Source organism: Loxodonta africana, chromosome 3, assembly GCF_030014295.1.
Source record: "Loxodonta africana isolate mLoxAfr1 chromosome 3, mLoxAfr1.hap2, whole genome shotgun sequence".
NCBI lineage: Eukaryota > Metazoa > Chordata > Mammalia > Proboscidea > Elephantidae > Loxodonta > Loxodonta africana.
In genome coordinates, this window is record NC_087344.1 from 13,231,981 (window position 1) to 13,251,082 (window position 19,102).

General features: G+C 39.7%; 1 protein-coding gene across 2 annotated transcripts in view; it reads left to right on the forward strand.

Moving 5' to 3' along the window:
- The window catches only part of LOC100654079 (zinc finger protein OZF-like), a 111,978-nt gene that overhangs the window by 12,632 nt on the left and 80,244 nt on the right, over positions 1 to 19,102 (forward strand). Inside the window, exon 2 of one of the 2 annotated variants that reach the window (XM_064280532.1) lies at positions 9,382 to 9,630. The exons of the other annotated variant lie outside the window; for it this stretch is intronic. Coding sequence (XP_064136602.1) covers positions 9,628 to 9,630 — 3 coding nt within the window. The 5' untranslated portion in view covers positions 9,382 to 9,627. The remainder of the gene's footprint in view (positions 1 to 9,381; positions 9,631 to 19,102) is intronic. 2 annotated transcript variants of the gene reach the window in all.

Consider the following 19,102-nt stretch of genomic DNA (forward strand, 5'->3'; position numbering starts at 1 on the left):
GACTCTCTTTTAAGGCAAAACTGACCAGTCCCCTTGGTGGGCCACAATTGCATTATTTGCACAGTCCCACCCTGTCACTTGGGTGGGAGTTATAAGACCATGGCATAAAAGGTCACACAAGAGCAATTGATCATATTATCTCAGTTGATTGAATGCTCGTTCCTTGACTTACAGGCTACAGAGCAGTGAATGCTTCTCAGATTTCATGTGGATAACCTGGGGATCTCATTGAAATATGCATTTTGATCCAGCAGGTCTGTGATGGGCTTGAGATTCTACACACTGAACAAGGTGAAAATAATTACATGGAAAGTAGGATATGAATTAAAATTAGTGCTTTTAGAGAAATTAATAAAAGAAAGGAAAATGCTTGAAGTCTGTGCGCGAGAGAGAACATTTGCACTGAGACCAAGAAATAATAGAGTAGAAGTCAACTGGGTGAGGCTGTGGGGTGGAAACAAAGGGGAACAGAGGTGGGAGACTGCTTCTTAGAGAAAACTTAACGAATTTCCGATTTGCTGAGTGATTGACTCTCATAAGCTTGAAAAAGAAAGTGTCCAGGAATCTTCCCATATTTCTGGAAAGCTTGTGGACTGCTGGCGATATGTCCTGAGAGCGAAGGAAAAAAAATTCCAAGGAGAAGAAAGAAATGTTAATTGTAAAATCAACAGGAAAAATTGTTCGTTCTCGTTAGGTACCTTCCAGTTGGCTCCAACTCATCGTGACCCTATGTAGAACAGAATGAAACATTGCCCAGCCCAGCATCCTCACAGTTGTAACTTACGTTTGAGCCCATTGTTGTAGCCACCGTTTCAGTCCATGTTGTTGAGGGTCTTCCTCTGTTTCACTGACCCTCTGCTTTACCAAGCATGATGTCCTTTTCTAGGGACTGGTTCCTGCTGATAATATGAAGTCTTTCCATCCTTGCTTCCAGGGAACATTCTGGCTGTACTTCCTCCAAGACAGATGTGTTTGCTCTGTTTGCAGTCTATGGTATATTCAGTATTCTTTGTCAACGACATAATTCAAAGTCCTCAATTCTTCCTCGTCCTTCCTTATTCATTGTCCAGCTTTTGCATGCGTATGAGTTAATTGAAAATACCATGACTAGGATCAGATGTACCTGAGTCCTCAAAGTGATATCTTTATTTTCAACACTTTAAATAGGTCTTTTGCAGCAGATTTGCCCAATGCTGTATGTAATTTGATTTTTTTTTAATTTTTATTGTTTTTTAGTTGAAAGTTTAGAGCTCAAGTTAATTTTTTTTTTCAAGTCGACTTTTCATTGAAAAATTTATATACATATTGTTGTGCAACATTTGTTACAATCCCCACAGTGTGACAGCATACTTACTCCTCCTTTCTACCCCGGGTGCCCTTTGTCCATTTGTCCAGTTCCTGTCCTCTCCTGCCTTCTTGTTTTACAACGGGAGTTGCCCACTTGGTCTCCTATATTTGATGGAACTAAGAGGCACATTCCTCACGTGTGTTGTTTTTTGTTTTATAGGCCTGTCTAATCTTTGTCTGAAAAGTGGGCTTCGGGAGTGGTTTCAGTTTTGGGTTAGCAGAGCGTCCAGGGGGCCATAGTCCCACGTCTCTGTCAGACCAGTAAGTTAAGTCTTTTTTTGTGAATTTGAATTTTGTTCTACATTTTTCTCCTATTCTGTCTGGGACTTTCCGTTGTGATTCCTGTCAGAGCTGTCGTTGATTGTAGCCAGGCACCCTCTAGTTCTTCTGGTCTCAGGCTGGTAGAGTCTGTGGTTCATGTGGTCCTTTAGTCCTTTGGGCTGATGTTTGTCTTGTCTTTGGTTTTCTTCATTCTCCTTTGCTCTGGTTGGAATGTGACCAATAGATGTATCTTAGATATCCGCTATCAAGCTTTTAAGACCCCAGATACTAGTCAACAATGCGGGATGTAGAACATTTTCTTTACGAACTATGTTATGCCAGTTTACCTAAATGTCCCCCAAGATTATGGTCCCCAGCCCCAGGTACTTAGTCCCTCAAAGTGTTTGGATGTGTCTAGGGAAATTATCAGGAGTGATCCATTCCTGGAGAAAGACGTATGCTTGGTAAAGTAGAGGGTCAGCCAAAGAGAGGAAGACCGTCAACACGATGATTGACAACAGTGGCTGCAACAGTGGGCTCAAGGATAATGATAGTAAGGATGGCGCAGGTCAGGGCAGTGTTTCATTCTGTTGTACATAGGATCACTATGAGTTGGAACCAAGTCGGCAGCACCTAACAACAACAGGAAACTTCTGTGTTTTTGCATTGGTACAGTTGTGCTGACTTCCCCTATAATGTGTGTCCTCCTTCCCTCCACCGAAGCTGACAATTGTTACCTAGTTAGCGATTTCCCTTTCCTCTCCCTCCCCACTCTCCTAACTATCAAAGAATGTTTTTTTCTGTGTGTAAATCTTTCCTTGAGTTCTTATAATAGTGGTTTCATACAATATTTGACATTTCATGACTGACTTATTTAACTCTGCCTAATGTCCTCCAGATTCATCCATGTTCTGAGAGATGTTTCGTGGATTCCTCATTATTCTTTATCATTGCATAGTAGTCTGTTGTGTGCATATACCATAATTTGTTTATCCATTCATCTGTTCATGGGCATATAGGTTGTTTCCATCTTGCTATTGTGAATAGTGTCACAGTGAACATGGATGTGCGTATATCCCTTTGTGTGATGGCTCTTATTTCTCTAGGGTATATTCTTAGAATTGGAATTGCAGGATCATATGGCAACTCTGTGTCTAGCTTTTGAAGGAAGCGCCATGTTGTTTTCCTGTAAGGATGCTATGAGTCAGAATTGACACGACGGCAGTGGGCTTGCTTGGGCTGTATCATTTTCCAAAGTGGTTGTACCATTTTACATTCTCATCAGCAGTGCCTAAGAGTTCTAATCTCGCCAGAACCTCTCCAACATTTGCTATTTTGTGTTTTTTGAATTAGTGCCAGCATCGTTGGGGCAAGAAGGTATCTCAGTGTAGTTTTGGTTTGCATTTCTCTAATGGCTAGTGATTGTCTTTTACCCACTTGAATGTCTTCATTGGTGAGGTGCCTGTTCATATTCTTTGCTCATTTTTTAACTGAATTATTTCTCTTTTTTTTGTTGATATGTTACAATATCTTGTAGATTTTAGAGGTAATACCCTTATCAGATAAGTTATAGCCAAAAATTTTTTCCCAGTCTGTAGGTTCTCTTTTACTTTTTTGGTGAAGCCTTTTGATGAGCGTTAAGTGTTTAATTTTTAGGTGCTCCCAGTTAATCTAGTTTCTCGTCTGATGTTTGTGCATCTTTAATGATGGATTAAATACTATTGAAGCCATGTATCAGGGACCCTAGCATTCTCCCTGTTTTTTCCTCCGGGATCTTTATCGTTTTAGATTTTATATTTAGGTCATGGCTCAATTTTGTTTTTGTGTATGGCATGAGGTACGAATCTTGCTTCAATTTTTTACACCTGTTGTTGTTGTTGTTAGGTGTTGTCAAGTTCATTCTGAATCACAGCGAACCTATATACCAGGGAATGGAACACTGCCCAGTACTTCGCCATGCTCACGATCATTGCTATGCTTGAGCCCATTATTGCAGCTACTGTATCAATTCATCTTCTTGAGGGTCTTCCTCTTTCCTGCTGACCCTGAACTTTACCAAGCATGATGTCCTTCTCTAGGGACTGATCCCTCCTAACAACATGTCCAAGGTATGTAAGATGCAGTCTCACTGTCCTTGCTTCTAAGGAGCATTCTTGTTGTACTTCTTCTAAGAAAGATTTGCTTGTTCTTTTGGCAGTCCATGGTGTATTCAATATTCTTTGCCAACATCACAATTCTAAGGCGTTAATTCTTATTCAGTCTTCCTTATTCATTGTCCAGCTTTCACATGTGTGTGATGTGATTGAAAATACCATGGATTGGATTAGGCTCATCTTAGTCTTCAAGGTGACATCTTTGCTTTTCAACACTTTAAAGAGGTCTTTTGCAGCAGATTTGCCCAATGCAGTGCGTGTTTTGATTTCTTGACTGCTGTTTCCATGGGTGTTGATTGTGGATCGAAGTAAAATGAAATCCTTGACAACTTCAGTCTTTTCTCCATTTATCTTGATGTTGCTTATTGGTCCAGTTGTGAGGATTTTTGATTTTTTTATGCTGAGGCATAATCCATACTGAAGGCTGTGGTCTTTGATCTTCATTAGTAAGTGCTTCAAGTCCTCTTCACTTTCAGCAAGCAAGGTTGTGTCATCTGCATAACAGGTTGTTAATGAGTCTTCCTCCAATCCTGATGCCCCATTCTTCTTCATAGAGTCCAGCTTCTCGGATTATTTGTTCAGCATACAGATTGAATAGGTACGATGAAAGAATACAGTCCTGACACACACCTTTCCTGACTGTAAACCAATCAGTATCCCCTTGTTCTGTCTGAACAACTGCCTGTTGATCTATGTACAGGTTCTTCATTGTCACCATTAAGTGTTCTGAAATTCCTCTTTGCAATGTTATCTGTAATTTGTTATCATCCACGCAGTTGAACGTCTTTGCATAGTCAATAAAACACAGGTAAACATCCTTCTGGTATTCTCTGCTTTCAGCCAGGATCCATCTGACATCAGCAACGATATCCCTGGTTCCACGTCCTTTTCTGAAACTGGTCGGAATTTCTGGCAGTTCCCTGTCGATACACTGCTGCAGCTGCTTTTGAATGATCTTCAGCAAAATTTTGCTTACATGTGATATTAATGATATTGTTCTATAATTTCCACATTTGGTTGGGTCACCTTTCTTGGGAATAGGCATAAATATGGATCTCTTCCGATCGGTTGGCCAGGAAGCCTTCTTCCATATTTCTTGGCATAGACGAGTGAGCACCTCCAGTGCTGCATCTGTTTGTTGAAACATCTCAATTGATATTCCATCAATTCCTAGAGCCTTGTTTTTTGCCAATACCTTCAGAGCGGTTTGGACTTCTTCCTTCGGTACCATCGGTTCCTGATCATATGCCACCTCTTAAAGTGGTTGAACATCGACTAATTCTTTTCAGCATAATGACTGTGTATAGTCCTTTCATCTTCTTTTGATGCTTCCTGTGTCGTTTAATATTTTCCCCATGGAATCCTTCACTACTGCAACTCAAGGCTTGAATTTTTTCTTCAGTTCTTTGAACTTGAGAAACACCGAGCATGTTCTTCCCTTTTCGTTTTCCTCCTCCAGCTCTTTGCACATGTCATTATAGTACTTTACTTTGTCTTCTCGAGAGGCCCTTTGAAATCTTCTGTTCAGTTCTTTTACTTCATCATTTCTTCGTTTTGCTTTAGCAGCTTGATGTTAAAGTTTCATAGTCTCTTTGACATCCATTTTGGTCTTTTCTTTCTTCCTTGTCTTTTTAATGATCTCTTGCTTTCTTCATGGATGATGTCCTTGATGTCTTTCCACAACTCACGTGGCCTTTGGTCATTAATGTTCAACGTGTCAAATCTGTTTTTGAGAGGTCTCTGAATTCAAGTGGGATAATTCAAGGTAATACTTTGGCTTTCGTGGACTTGTTCTAATTTTCTTCAGTTTCAAATTGAACTTGCATAGGAGGAATTGATGGCCCGTTCCACAGTTGGTCCCTGGCCTTGTTCTGACTGATTTACTTAGTTTTTCCATTGTGTCTTTCCACAGATGTAGTCAACTTAATTCCTGTGTATTCCATGTGGCGAAGTCCATGTGTATAGTTGCCGTTTATGTTGACAAAAAAAGGGATTTGCAATGGAGAAGTACTTGACCTTCCAAAATTCTATCATGCGATCTCCGGCATCATTTCTATCACCAAGGCCATATTTTCCAACTACTTACCCTTCTTCATTGTTTCCAACTTTCGTATTCCAGTCACCAGTAATTATCAGCGCATCCTGATTGCATGTTTGATCAATTTCAGACTGCAGAAGCAGGTAAATTCTTCTCTTTTTTCATCTTTTTGGCTTTTGTGGTTGGTGCATAAATTTGAATGATAGTTGTGTTAACTAACTAGTCTTCCTTGTAGGAGTATGGATATTATCCTATCACTGACGACATTGTACTTTAGGATAGATCTTGAAATGTTCTTTTTGACGATGAATGCAACGCCATTCCTTTTCAAGTTGTCATTTCTGGCATAGCAGACGATAGGATTGTCCAATCGAAAATGACCAATACCAGTCCATTTCAGCTCACTAATGCCTAGGATATCGATGTTTATGGGTTCCATTTTATTTTTTAGGATTTCCAATTTTCCTAGATTTCATACCTTGTACATTCCATGTCCCGATTATTAACGGATAATTGCAGCTGTTCTCATTTTGAGTCTTCTCACATCAGCAAATGAAGGTCCCAAAAGCTTGAGTCCATCTACCGCATTAAGGTCGACTCTACTTTGAGGAAGCTGCTCTCCCCCAGTTGTCTTTTGAGTGCCTTCCAAACTGGGGGCTCATCTTCCAGTGTTCTGCTGCTATTTGTAAGGTTTTCACTGGCTAATTCCTTTCAGAAGTAGACAGTCCAGCCCTTCTTCCTAGTCTGTCTTAGTCTGGAAGCTCAGCTTAAACCTGACTGCCTTGTGTGAACTTGCTGGTATCTGAATGCCGGTGGCATAGCTTCCAGCATCACAGCAACAGGCAAGACCCCACGATACGACAAAATGACAGACGTGGGGATCATACATGTATCTTTGTTAAAGAGATTGTCCTTTCCCCATTTAATGGATTTTAGCCCTTTGTCAAATATCAGCTGTTTATAGATGGACAGATTTTTGTCTGGGTTCTCAATTCTGTTTCCTTCATCTTTGTTTTTGTTGTTGTCTATGTGTTTGTTGTACTGGTACCAGGTTGTTTTGACTACCGTGGCTATATAACAGTTTCCAGAATTAGGTAGTATGAGGCCTCCTGCTTTTTTTTTTTTTTTTTCCAGTAATGCTTTACTTATTTGTGGCCTCTTTCTTTTCCTTATAAAGTTGGCAATTTGTTTTTCTATCTCATTAAAGAATGCTCTTGGAATTTGGATTGGGGTTGTGTTGTATGCGTAGATTGCTTTGGGTAGAATTGACATTTTTGCAATGTTGAGTCTTCCTGTCCATGAGCATAGTGTGTTTTTCCATTTATGTAGGTGTCTTTTGGTTTCTTAAAGTAGTGTTTCATAGTTTCCTTTGACTAAGTCTTTTATGGCCCTGGTTAGATTTATTCCTAAGGACATTATCCTCTTGAGGGCTATTGTAAATGGTATTGAATTGGTTCTTTCCCCTTTAAAGTTCTCCTTATTGGTGTAGAAAATCCAGCTGATTTTTTTACATTAATTTTGTATCCTGCTACTTTGCTGAAATCGTCTAGTAGCTTTCTTGTGGATTCTTTGGGGTTTTCTGTGTATAACGTCGTATCATCTGTTAATAGGGGTAATTTTACCTTTTCCTTGTCAATTATGGATGCCCTCTATTTCTTTTTCTTGCCTTATTAGTCTGTCTAGAACTTGCAGCACCATGTTGAATAAGAGTGGTGATAAAGGGCATCCTTGTATGGTTCCCAGTATTAAGGAGAATGCTTTCTGTCTCCTTTTAGAATGATGTTGGCTGTTGGCTTTGTATAAATAAACACCCTTTATTATGTCGAGAAATTTCCCTTTTTGAAAGTTTTTATCAGCAGTGGGTTGTGGACTTTGTCAAACACGTTTTCTGTATCAATTGATATGATCATGTGATTTTTTTCTTCAGTTTTATTTAAGTGATGAATTATGTTGGTTGACTTTGTAATGTTGGACCATCCCCGTGTACCTGGAATGACTCTCACTTGGTCATGATGTATTGTTATTACGATACGATTTTGAGTTCTATTGGCTAGAGTTTTGTTGAGAATTTTTGCACCTGTGTTCATGAGGGATATTGGTCTGTAGTTTTCTTTTTTTTTTTTGTGGTGTCTTTGCCTGCCTTTGGTATCAGGGTTATGCTGGCTGCATAGAATGAGTTCGGGAGTATTCCTTCCTTTTCTATACTCTGAAATAGCTTTAGTAGTATTGATGTTTAGCTCTTCTCTTAAAGTTTAGTAGAATTCTCCAGTGAAGCTGTCTGGGCTAGGGCTTTTTGTTGTTGTTGTTGTTGTTGAGAGTTTCTTTATTACCTCTTCAATATCTTCCTTTGTTATGTGTTGTTGTTGTTTTTTTTTTTTTTCCTACCTCAATTTGTGTTAGTTTAGGAAGGTAGTATATTTCTAGAAATTTGTCCATTTTCTCTAGGTTTTCAAATTTGTTGGAATATCATTTGATTTATTGACTGCTGCATCTGTGGGTGTTGAATGTGGGTTCAGGTAATGTGAAATCCTTGAGAACTTCAATATTTTCAGTATTATCATGATGTTGCTTATTGGTCTAGTTGTGAGGATTTTTGCTTTCTTTGTGTTGTGGAATAATCCATACTGAAGGCTCTAGTCTTTGATCTTCATGAGTAAGCTTTTTAAATCCTGTTTGCTTTCAGCAAGCAAGGTTGTTAATGAGTCTTCCAGTCCTGATGTCTTCTTTTTCATGTAGTCCAGCTTCTTGAATTATTTGCTCAGCATATGTACTGAATAAGTATGGTAAAGGATACAACCCTGATGCACACCTTTCCTGAATTTAAAATACCCAGTATCCCCTTGTTCTGTCCGAATGACTTCCTCTTGGTCTATGAATAGTTTCCTCATGAGCAGAATTAAGTGTTCTGGACTTCCCATCCTTTGCAATGTTATCCATTACTTGTTATGATCCACACAAACGCGTTTGTATAGTCAATAAAACACAGGGAAACACCTTTCTGGTATTCTTTGCTTTCGGCCACGATCCATCTGAAAAATACTGATCACCTATTACAGTGCTGTAAATGAATGAAAATTAAGCAAAGTGCAAAGGAAAAATTTTTACTGACATAATGAAAAATCAATAACATGATGAGTCCATTTACAAGTTTGAGAAACTATATCTTTCCTGAAAATTTGCGTATGTTGATATCAAATAAAAGTGTGTGTGTTGCTCTATAAGGTGCAAAGCTTTGTAGGAGAACCATCAACCTCAACTTTGGACCTTTGTATCCCTGGAAGAAATCAGGTTCATGTTTTCCAGCCAGGCAAGGCCAGGTGCTTCTCATGCTCTGGTATGAGTAAATCCCTCTGTGTGTGATTGTGTTTCCAGAAGGAAGAGGCCTGTGTATCTGTGTGAAGAGTAAAATTGTGTGCTCTGGAAGTCTGGAGCTTCTTCTGCCATAAATGGAAATGCTCTCAGAGTGGGACATTGCCTTGAGCCTGGAAGGAACCCCTGCCCAGCAAAAGAACCATAGGCCAAGAAGCTGTCACTTGTCCCTCCTTACTTCACACTCTCTTCCTTCATCTTCTTCTGTTTCAGGTCTCATGTGTGGCACAGGGAGAATGTCCAGTCTAGGCAGCTGGGGACCTAGGGCAGCCATCTTGCACGTCTGTAAATCATAAGTAAGGATTTCAACTGCTCTTACTGGCTGCATGGACCAAACATCATTCATCTGCCTCGAGGCTTCCCAGTGACCCTGCTTCCACTCCCATCCCTCTTACCTTAAATGGCTTCTTGGGCTTAGAAAGCACATTTACTTAGACTTCCAGAAGCCGGAGCAAGAAAATGGTGAGTACTGCAGAGATCTGGATTATTCTTGCCTTGAGAGAGTGAGGCTGGATGGAAATTGTTTGGGGACCACACCTGTGTGCTACAGGCCCTTCGGTTCCTCAGTGAGGTAAAAAAGTGATAGAGGAAACCAAGGGACTGAGCTCTAGGAGGCATCCTAAGGCCCTGCTTCACTGTCCCTGGACACTTTATCTATACATATGTGGGTTTTCAAGATTTGGATGCTTCTGGCCGCCTTTTTGTGTGACTCTCAGAGCTGCCACCTTGGTGCTCTGTGTTGAATGACAGTCTCCTGACCAGAGTCTAAAGACAGAGCAGCTCTGGCTGAGGAGACTGAGCACTAGGCCCTCCAGGACCATCCTGTCCCATCACTGCGAACGGTGTTCTTGGCTTCCCGCAAGCACTGCAGCCTTTTCAGTGCAGTTCTAACACTGTATACTCCACTCTGACATGGTGTGATGGAGTAATGAGGAAGGCAAGTGTTTGTAGGGGAAGGCCCTGACTGTTTATGGCATCCTATGTGGGACTTGGTGCTCTCAGGCCCTCACCAAAGATGTGAACCTGGACATAGTAAGTTCAGCTGAGTCATGTGTGGGGTCTTAAGCCCCATTTTTTTTTTTTTTTTAATTGGGGAAAGCTTTTACCTTGAGGCTTTCAGGTGTGTGGAAAGCATGAGTCCCCAGTGTAGGTCCTTGTCCTCCCACCTATGCCAAGAGTTGGTATTTAATCCCTAACATTTTCGACTGCTTTCCATGCTATTGTATTGAAATTTAAAATGAAAGCGTTCTCTTTTGCTAGAGAAGCGCAACGTATGAGATGTGGGTATCTAAGTTCTTTGGTTTACAGTTTCTACTTGAAAAAATTTCTAGATCATTTGGTGTATTTCTATTGAAAATTTTTCAATTTGATGGATATAAACTTCTCAAACACAGAGGAATGCCTATTTTGTTGTAAGAGTTACTCTAAAGCTTACTTAAATCTTGAGAAAGTTTTTTATTACATTTAACAAGTCATGCCAGAACCATCAATGTGAAAGCTGGTTTAGAAACATTCTTCTGGCTGAGATAAAATGAACATACAAACTGAGATATCCCTGGTTACTGTGTTTAGAAAGAAAGCTCTAATTTATACTTGTGTGATTTGCACAAGTATATTAGACTATTTAATGACAGTTGAGTCAAATGATTAAATTTACATTGTTTTATTTTTAGGAATGTGAATTCCTAGTATTATGAAAACGCTTCATATTTTGTTTGATTTTTATCATGTTTAAAAGTACAATATAGTATACTGAAATGGTGTTTTTCCAATAGATAGTATCTTCAAATTTAAAGCTTAATATAAACTTTAAAAGTATGTTTTATGAAAAGTTGCTCCTATTCTTTTCCTCATCCAGCCCATTCCTCTTCCCCCAGCTACCTTTAAATAACCAGCTTAATTTTTTCCTGAAGCGTCTTACAGGTGTTTATGTAAAGCAAGTATAAATAAACACTTTTTATTTCCTCTACTTTGTTATACAGAAGGTAGCATGGAATTTACACTTAATTTTTTAATGAACAAATTATTTTGGTGATCTTTCATAACAAACTTTAATCTAAATTCTTGTAAAACTCCACAGTACTGCATACGATTAATCTTAGTTTTGTTGTTGTTTTTAACTGTATTGCCATGAACGGACACTTGGATTGTGGCCATTATTTTGCTTTTACAAAGCTTGTTCTATAAATGTGAATTTGTAAGAACTGGGTATCAATAGTTGAGGTGTAAAAGCCTTTCTTAACTAAGGTAAGTAAAATCAGAATGAAGGGATTTTCACATGACTTTGTTTAATACATGAAAATTGTATTTCTTTTGTGTTTTAAATAATCCTTTAAACTTTTTGTTGTCAACTGTATCAGAAGCAAGGGGTGCATAAAACTGTTCCTGTGTAATTTAAATAGTAATCTGAGTCTCCCTTAATAAATAGACCCGTGGTCAGTTTTTATGGCCTCCCTGTGTGTCCCACCCTGATCTTATCTCCTCTTGCCTGGAGAGCCTTACTATCTGTATTTTAGAAGTTTATGACCATTGGCATTATTATTGCTATCATTATAAGCGTTACCACCCAAGTTTTAATTCATAAACTCTGTATTGTTTAGCTTTGCCTCTTTTGCGCTTTCTGTAAATTCAGTTATTAGTCCATATGGGTTCTTCAGTGACTTGTCTTTCTCAGGATGCTTTTGAGTTTCGTACATGTTGGTGTCCATAGCTCTAGTCTACCCATGTGCCTATGTGTGCATGTTCTGTATGTTGTATGAAGGGGCCGAACTTTAACTACCCATTGTAGAGCATACAGGGTTTGGGTGATTTGAGTGTAATTTTTGCTGTTGTGAGTATTGCTGCTTTACTTCTGTTCATTCTCTTCACACGTTCCATGTGCTCCTGCGCAGTGACCCTCTAGTGAGGGAAATGGCAGAGTTGCAGATCATAGCCATGTTCTAATTTACTAGGAAATACAGATGCATTTTACCACTTTTCCTCCTACAAAGTATGCGTGTATATTTTATTTGTTCCATCTCCTTATCTAACGAATGAATTTTTGTTCTCGTAACGAGTATGGGATGGTATTTTACTTAATTTTATTCCGTAATTACCATATACTACTTCATTATGGACAAGGCTATGCATATTATCCTACTGTCAATTTATATTTCTTTGACTTTTTAGGTCTTTTTTACAGACTTTGGCAATTTTTCTCCTAGTATGTAACTCATCTTTCCCCTGATTTTTTCTGCCCTTTGATGAATAGTTGTACATTTTAATATAGTTGAACTTCTCTGTCTCTCTCCTTATGTCTCACTCCTAGAATTTTTTTCTCTTTCTCACGTACTGTAAGTTTTTGCAAATGGTGCACCCACATAAATAAAGCACATGCACATGTGACATGTGTAAATGACAAAGTTATGTAAAAAAGTTGTGGCATAGCGTGCCCATTCACATACTGGACATGTCTTGCGACATTCCCAGAAGTAAATTTTGGCTTCGTTTACCCTCATTCAGTAGTCTGAACATGTTACTTTTGATCATATTTGTATAATAAAGGCATAACATTAAATCTGTTGGACAGAAAAAAATTGAAATTGAAGTTAGTGTCAACGAAGAAAATCTTGTATTCTGTTAGGAATTAAAGAAAGGAATTTTATTGAGGAATAAAACAACTTGTTCTCGTCCAAACCCGCTGCTGTCAAGTCCATTCCAACCCATAGCGACCTTTTATAGGACAGGGTAGAACTACCCCATAGGATTTCCAAGGGTGTAAATCTTTATGGAAGCGGACTGCCACATCTTTGTCTTATGGAGCATCTGGTAGGTTAGAACTGCCAATCTTTCGTTTAGTTTAACCGCTATATCAGCAGGCACCTACAACATGGGAAGCACAAAGTAAACTAAATAAAAATACGAAGTGGTCCATCCTTTAAGCAGAGAGAGGGATCTTTACACACAGAAAACAAAGGAAAGGTAAGGGGTTAATGATTGATCATAGCTAAGGTCACCTTCAGTTTGAATTTAAAATGTAAAGACTTGGGTAGGAAGGAGTGCCATTAAAACTCAGATGAGAGGCACCAGCTGATTTGGTTAAGCATGTTCTCAGAAACAAATTGTTACATCCTGGCACCTTTTGCTTCCTAGGAATGCAAGTTGATCTCACCATTCCTGTCCTGAGATGAGTGTCACCATGTGTGAAAATATCGGTATAGCGAGCTTATGAAAATAACATGTGGAGTAGTTAGGCAGTTTGCAAAAAACTTAGTGCATGCTTTTTGGGGGGGTAAAAATATGGTAATGAGATTATTTGCTTACAAGTTTTAAAGGTATTATAATTTTACTTTTTGTTTTTAAAACTGATATGCTTGGAATTGATTTCTGCATTTGGAGTGTAATGGAATAGATTAATTATTCTAATTACCTAATTAGTTATTAGTGAAAAAAAACAAACCAGTTGCCACAGGCTCAATTGTTGACACCAGGTATTTCAGAGTGGATAGCCAGACCTTCCATCAGAGATGCCTGTGGGTGGACTTGAATTGCCAGCCCTTTGGTTAGTAGCCGAGCACGTAACCCTTTGTGTCATTCTGGGACTCTATTTGGTTGATACTACTCCACGTATTGAAGTGTATGTGCTTTCTATCACTGTCCTGCATTTTTTGCTGTGTCATGAATCAACGTTATGTAATTTGGTGTTTTTTTCCCCCCTTCATTGGTTTATTTCTTGGAAGAATTACAGCCAGATGCTCATTAGAAGCAATGATGACGAGACCTCATCTCACATACATTGGACATGTTATTAGGAGGGACCAGTCTCTGGAGAAGGATCTCACACTTAGTAGAGTAGTTGTTGTTGGGTGCTGTTGAGTCCTGTTGAGTCGGTTTCAACTTACAGCAGCCTTATGCACAACAGAATGAAACACTCCCTGGTCCTGCACCATCCTCACAATTGTTGCTATGCTTGAGCTCATCGTTGCAGCCACTGTGTCAGCTAATCTCGTTGAGGGTCTTCCTCTTTTTCATTGACCCTTTACTTTACCAAGCACCATGTCCTTCTCCAGGTACTGAGCCCCTCTGATAACATGTCCCAAGTATGTGAGACGTAGTCTTGCCATCCTTGGTAAAGTAGAGAGTCATTGAAAAAGAACACCCTCAATGAGATGGATTGACACAGTGGCTGCAACAGCGGGCTCAAGCAAAACAATGATTGTGTGGATGGCGCAGGATGGAGCAGTGTTCTAATCTGTCGTACATAGGGTCACAGTGAGTTGGAACTGACTTGATGGCACCTAACAAAAACAACATGCCGATATTAAGGAGCCCTGGTGGTTCAGTGGTTAAGCCCTTGGCTGCAAAGCACAAACTCAGTAGTTCAAACCCACCAGCCACTCTGGGGGAGAAAAAGCCTGGGAATCTGCTCCTGTAATGATTGTTATTAGGTGCTACTGAGTTGCTTCTGATTCATAGCGACACTGTGCACAACAGAACAAAACACTGCCCGGTTTGCACCATCCTTACAATCATTGCTATTCTTGAGCTCATTGTTACAGCCACTGTGTCAGTCCGTCTCGTTGAGGGTCTTCCTCTTTTTCACTGATCCTATACTTTACCAAGAATGATGCCCTTCTCTAGGGACTGGTCCCTCTTGCTAACATGTCCGAGGTACTTGAGACAAGTCTCGTCATCCTCACTTCCAAGGAGCATTCTGGCTGTACTTTTTACAAGACAGCTTTGTTCATTATTCTAGTGGTCCATGGTATATTCAATATTATTCGCCAACACCATAATTAAAAGACACCAATTCTTCTTCGGTCTTTCTTATTCATTATTGGGCTTCCACATGCATACGAGGTGATTGAAAACACCATGGCTCCTTTAGGCACATCTTAGTCCTTAAGGTGACATCTTTGCTTTTTAACACTTTAAAGTGGCTTTTGTAGCAGATATGCCCAATGCAATTTGTCATTTGATTTTTTTTTTGTCTTTCATTATTGTACTTTAGATGAAGGTATACAGAACAAACTAGCTTCTCATTAAACAGTACACATTATTTTGTAACATTGGTTACCAACCCCATGACATGTTGACACTCTCCCCTTATCGACCTAGGATTCCCTGTTACCAGCTTTCCTGTCCCCTCCTGCCTTTCAGTCCTTGCCCCTGGGCTGGTGTGCCCCTTTAGTCTTGTTTTGTTTTATGGGACTGTCTAATCTTTGCCTGAAGGGTGAACCTTAGGAGCGACTTCATTGCTGAGCTAAATGGGTGTCTGGAGGCCATAGTGTAAGGGTTTCTCCAGTCTCTGTCAGGCCAGTAAGTCTGGTCTTTTTTTGTGAGATAGAATTTTGTTCTACATTTTTCTCCAGCTCTGTCTGGGACCCTCTATTGTGATCCCTGTCAGAGCAGTCGGTGGTGGTAGCCAGGCACCATCTAATTGTCATGGACTCAGTCTGGTGAAGGCTGTGATAGTTGTGGTCCGTTAGTCCCTTGGACTAATCGTTCCCTTGTGTCTTTGGTTTCCTTCATTCTCCCTTGCTGCAGGTGGAGTAAGACCAGTGGATTGTCTTAGATGGCTGCTTACAAGTTTTAATACCCCAGATGCTACTCACCAATGTAAAATATTTATAAACTATATTATGCCAATTGAGCTAGATGGTCTCTGCGACCATATCGTATAAGACCACTAGTATAAAAACTCATGAAAAGGTTTACACACAAAAGAAAGTCTTTGATGTGTCGTTTCATTGCTTGACTGCTGCTTTCATGGGTATTGATTGTCGATCCAAGTAAAATGAAATCCTTGACAACTTTAATCTTTTCTCCATTTAACATGATGTTGCTTATTGGTCCAGGTGTGAGGATTTTAGTTTCCTTTATGTTGAGGTGTAATCCATACTGAAGGTTGTAGTCTTTGATTTTCATCAGTAAGTACTTCAGGTCCTTTTCACGTTCAGCAAGCAGATTGTGTCATCTGCGTATCTCAGGTTGTTAATGAGTCTTCCTCCGTTCCTGAAGTCATGTTGTTCTTCATAGAGTCCAGCTTCTCGGATTATTTGTTCAGCATACAGATTAAATAAATGTGGTGAAATGATACATCTCTGACTCAGACCTTTCCTGACTTTAAACCATGCAGTATCCCCTTGTTCTGTTTGAATGACTGCCTCTTGATCTATGTATAGGTTCCTCTTGAGCACAATTAAATATTCTGGAATGCCCATCCTTTGCAATGTTATCCATAATTTGTTATGATCCTCACAGTCAAATGGCTTTGCATAGTCAATGAAACACAAGTAAACATCTTTACTGTATTCCCTGCCTTCAGCCAAGGTCCATCTGATATCAACAATGGTATCCCTGGTTCGACGTCCTCTTCTGAATCCAGCTAGAATTTCTGGCAGTTCCCTATCAGTGTACTGCTGCAGCCACTTTTAAATTATCTTCAGCAAAATTTTACTTGTGTGTGATATTGACAATATTGTTTGGTAATATCCCCATTCAGTTGGATCACCTTTCTTTGAAATAGGAATGAATGTAGATCTCTTTGAGATGGTTGACCAGGTAGCTGTGTTCCAAATTTCTTGGCACAGACTAGTGAGCACTTCCAGTGCTGCATCCCTTTGTTGAAACATCTCAATTGGTATTCCATCACTTCCTGGAGCCTTGTTTTTAATCAGTGCCTTCAGTACAACTTGGACTTCTTCCTTCAGTACCATTTGATCATATGCTGTCTTCTGAAACGGCTGAACGTTGACCAGTTCTTTTTGGTACAGCGACTGTGTATTCCCTCCATCTTCTATTCATCCATCCTGCGTTGTTTAATATTTTCCCCGTAGAATCCTTCAGTATGACAACTCAAGGCTTAAATTTTTCTTCAGTTCTTTCAGGTTGAGAAATCCTGAACTACTTCTTTCTTTCGTTTTTATATATCCAGGTCTTTGCACATGTCATTAGAATATTTTACTTTGTCTTTTCCATCCGTCTTTTGAAATCTTTTGTTCATCTTTTTTACTTTGTCACTTCTTCCTTTCACTTTAACTACTTATCATTCAAGAGCAAGCTTCAGTGTCTTCTGACGACTATTTTGGTCTTTTCTTCCTTTCCTGTCTTTTTAATGACCTCTTATTTTCTTCATGTGTGTTGTCCCTGATGGCATTGTACAACTCTTCTGGTTTTCAGTCCTTAGTGTTCAGTGTGTCAAATCTGTTCTTGAGATGGTCTCTGAATTCATTTGGGGTATACTCAGGGTTGTGATTCAACTCTTCTGGACTTGTTCTAATTTTCTTCAAACTTAGCTTGAACTGGCTTCTGAGAAATTGATGGTCTGTCCCCCTTCAGTCACTGGCCTTGTTCTGACTGATGATATGGAGCTTATCCATCTTCTCTCTCCACATATGCAGTCGATTTGATTCCTATGCCTTCAATCTAGCAAAGTCAAGGTGTATAGTTGCCATTTATGTTGGTGAAAAAAGGTGTTTGCAGTGAAGTCGTTGGTCTTGCAAAATTCTATCACGTGATCCCTGGCATCGTTTCTGTCACCAAGGCCATATTTTCCAACTATCAGTCCTTTTTCTTTGTTCCCATCTTTCGCATTCCCATCACCAGTAACTATCAGTGAAACTTGATTGCATGTTTGTTCAATTTCAGCCTTCAGAAGTTGTTAAAATCTTCAGTTTCTTCACCTTTGGCCTTAGTGGTTGGTGTGTAAATTGAATAATAGGGATTACTGTTCTTCCTTGTGGTGGTGGTGTTGTTAGGTGCCGTCGAGCCGGTTCCGACTCATAGTGACCCTGTGCACAACAGAACAAAACACTGCCCATTCCTGAGCCATCCTTACAATCGTTGTTATGCTTGAGCTCATTGTTGGAGCCACTGTGTCAGTCCACCTTGTTGAGGGTCTTCCTCTTTTCCGTTGACCCTGTACTCTGCCAAGCATGATGTCCTTCTCCAGGGACTGATCTCTTCTGACAACATGTCCAAAGTGTATAAGACACAGTCTCGCCATCCTTCCTTCCAAGGAGCATGCTGGTTGTACTTCTTCTAAAATTTGTTCGTTCTTTTGGTAGTTCGTGGTATATTAAATATTCTTCGCCAACAGCACAATTCAAAGGCGTCAATTCTTCTTTGGTATTCCTTAATCATTGTCCAGCTTTCACATGCATATGATGGGATTGAAAATACCATGGCTTGGGTCAGGCGCACTTTAGTCTTCAAGGTGACATCTTCGCTCTTCAACACTTTGAAGAGGTCCTTTGCAGCAGATTTCCCCAATGCAACGCGTCTTTTGATTTCTTGACTGCTGCTTCCATGGGTGTTGATTGTGGATCCAATAAAATGAAATCCTTGACAACTTCCATCTTTTCTGCATTTATCATGATGTTGCTCATTGGTCCAGTTGTGAGGATTTTTGTTTTCTTTATGTTCAGGTGCAACCCATACTGAAGGCCATGGTCTTCGATCTTCATTAATAAGTGTTTCAAGTCCTCTTCACTTATAGCAAGCAAGGTTGTATCATCTGCATAACGCAGGATGTTGATGAGTCTTCCTCCAATCCTGATGCCCTGTTCTTCATAGAGTCCAGCTTCTCGGATTATTTGCTCAGCATACAGATTGCATAGGTATGGTGAAAGAATACAACCCTGATGCACACCTTTCCTGACTTTAAACCAATCAGTTTTCCCTTGTTTTATCCAAACAACTGCCTCTTGATCTATGTAAAGGTTCCTCATGAGCACAATTAAGTGTTCTGGAATTCCCGTTCTTTGCAGTGTTGTCCATAGTTTGTTATGAACCACACAGTCGAATGCCTTTGCATAGTCAATAAAACACAGTTAAACATCTTTCTGGTATTCTCTGCTTTCAGCCAGGATCCACCTGACATCAGCAGTGATATCCCTGGTTCCACGTCCTCTTCTGAAACTGGCCTGAATTTCTGGCAGTTCCCTGTCAATAT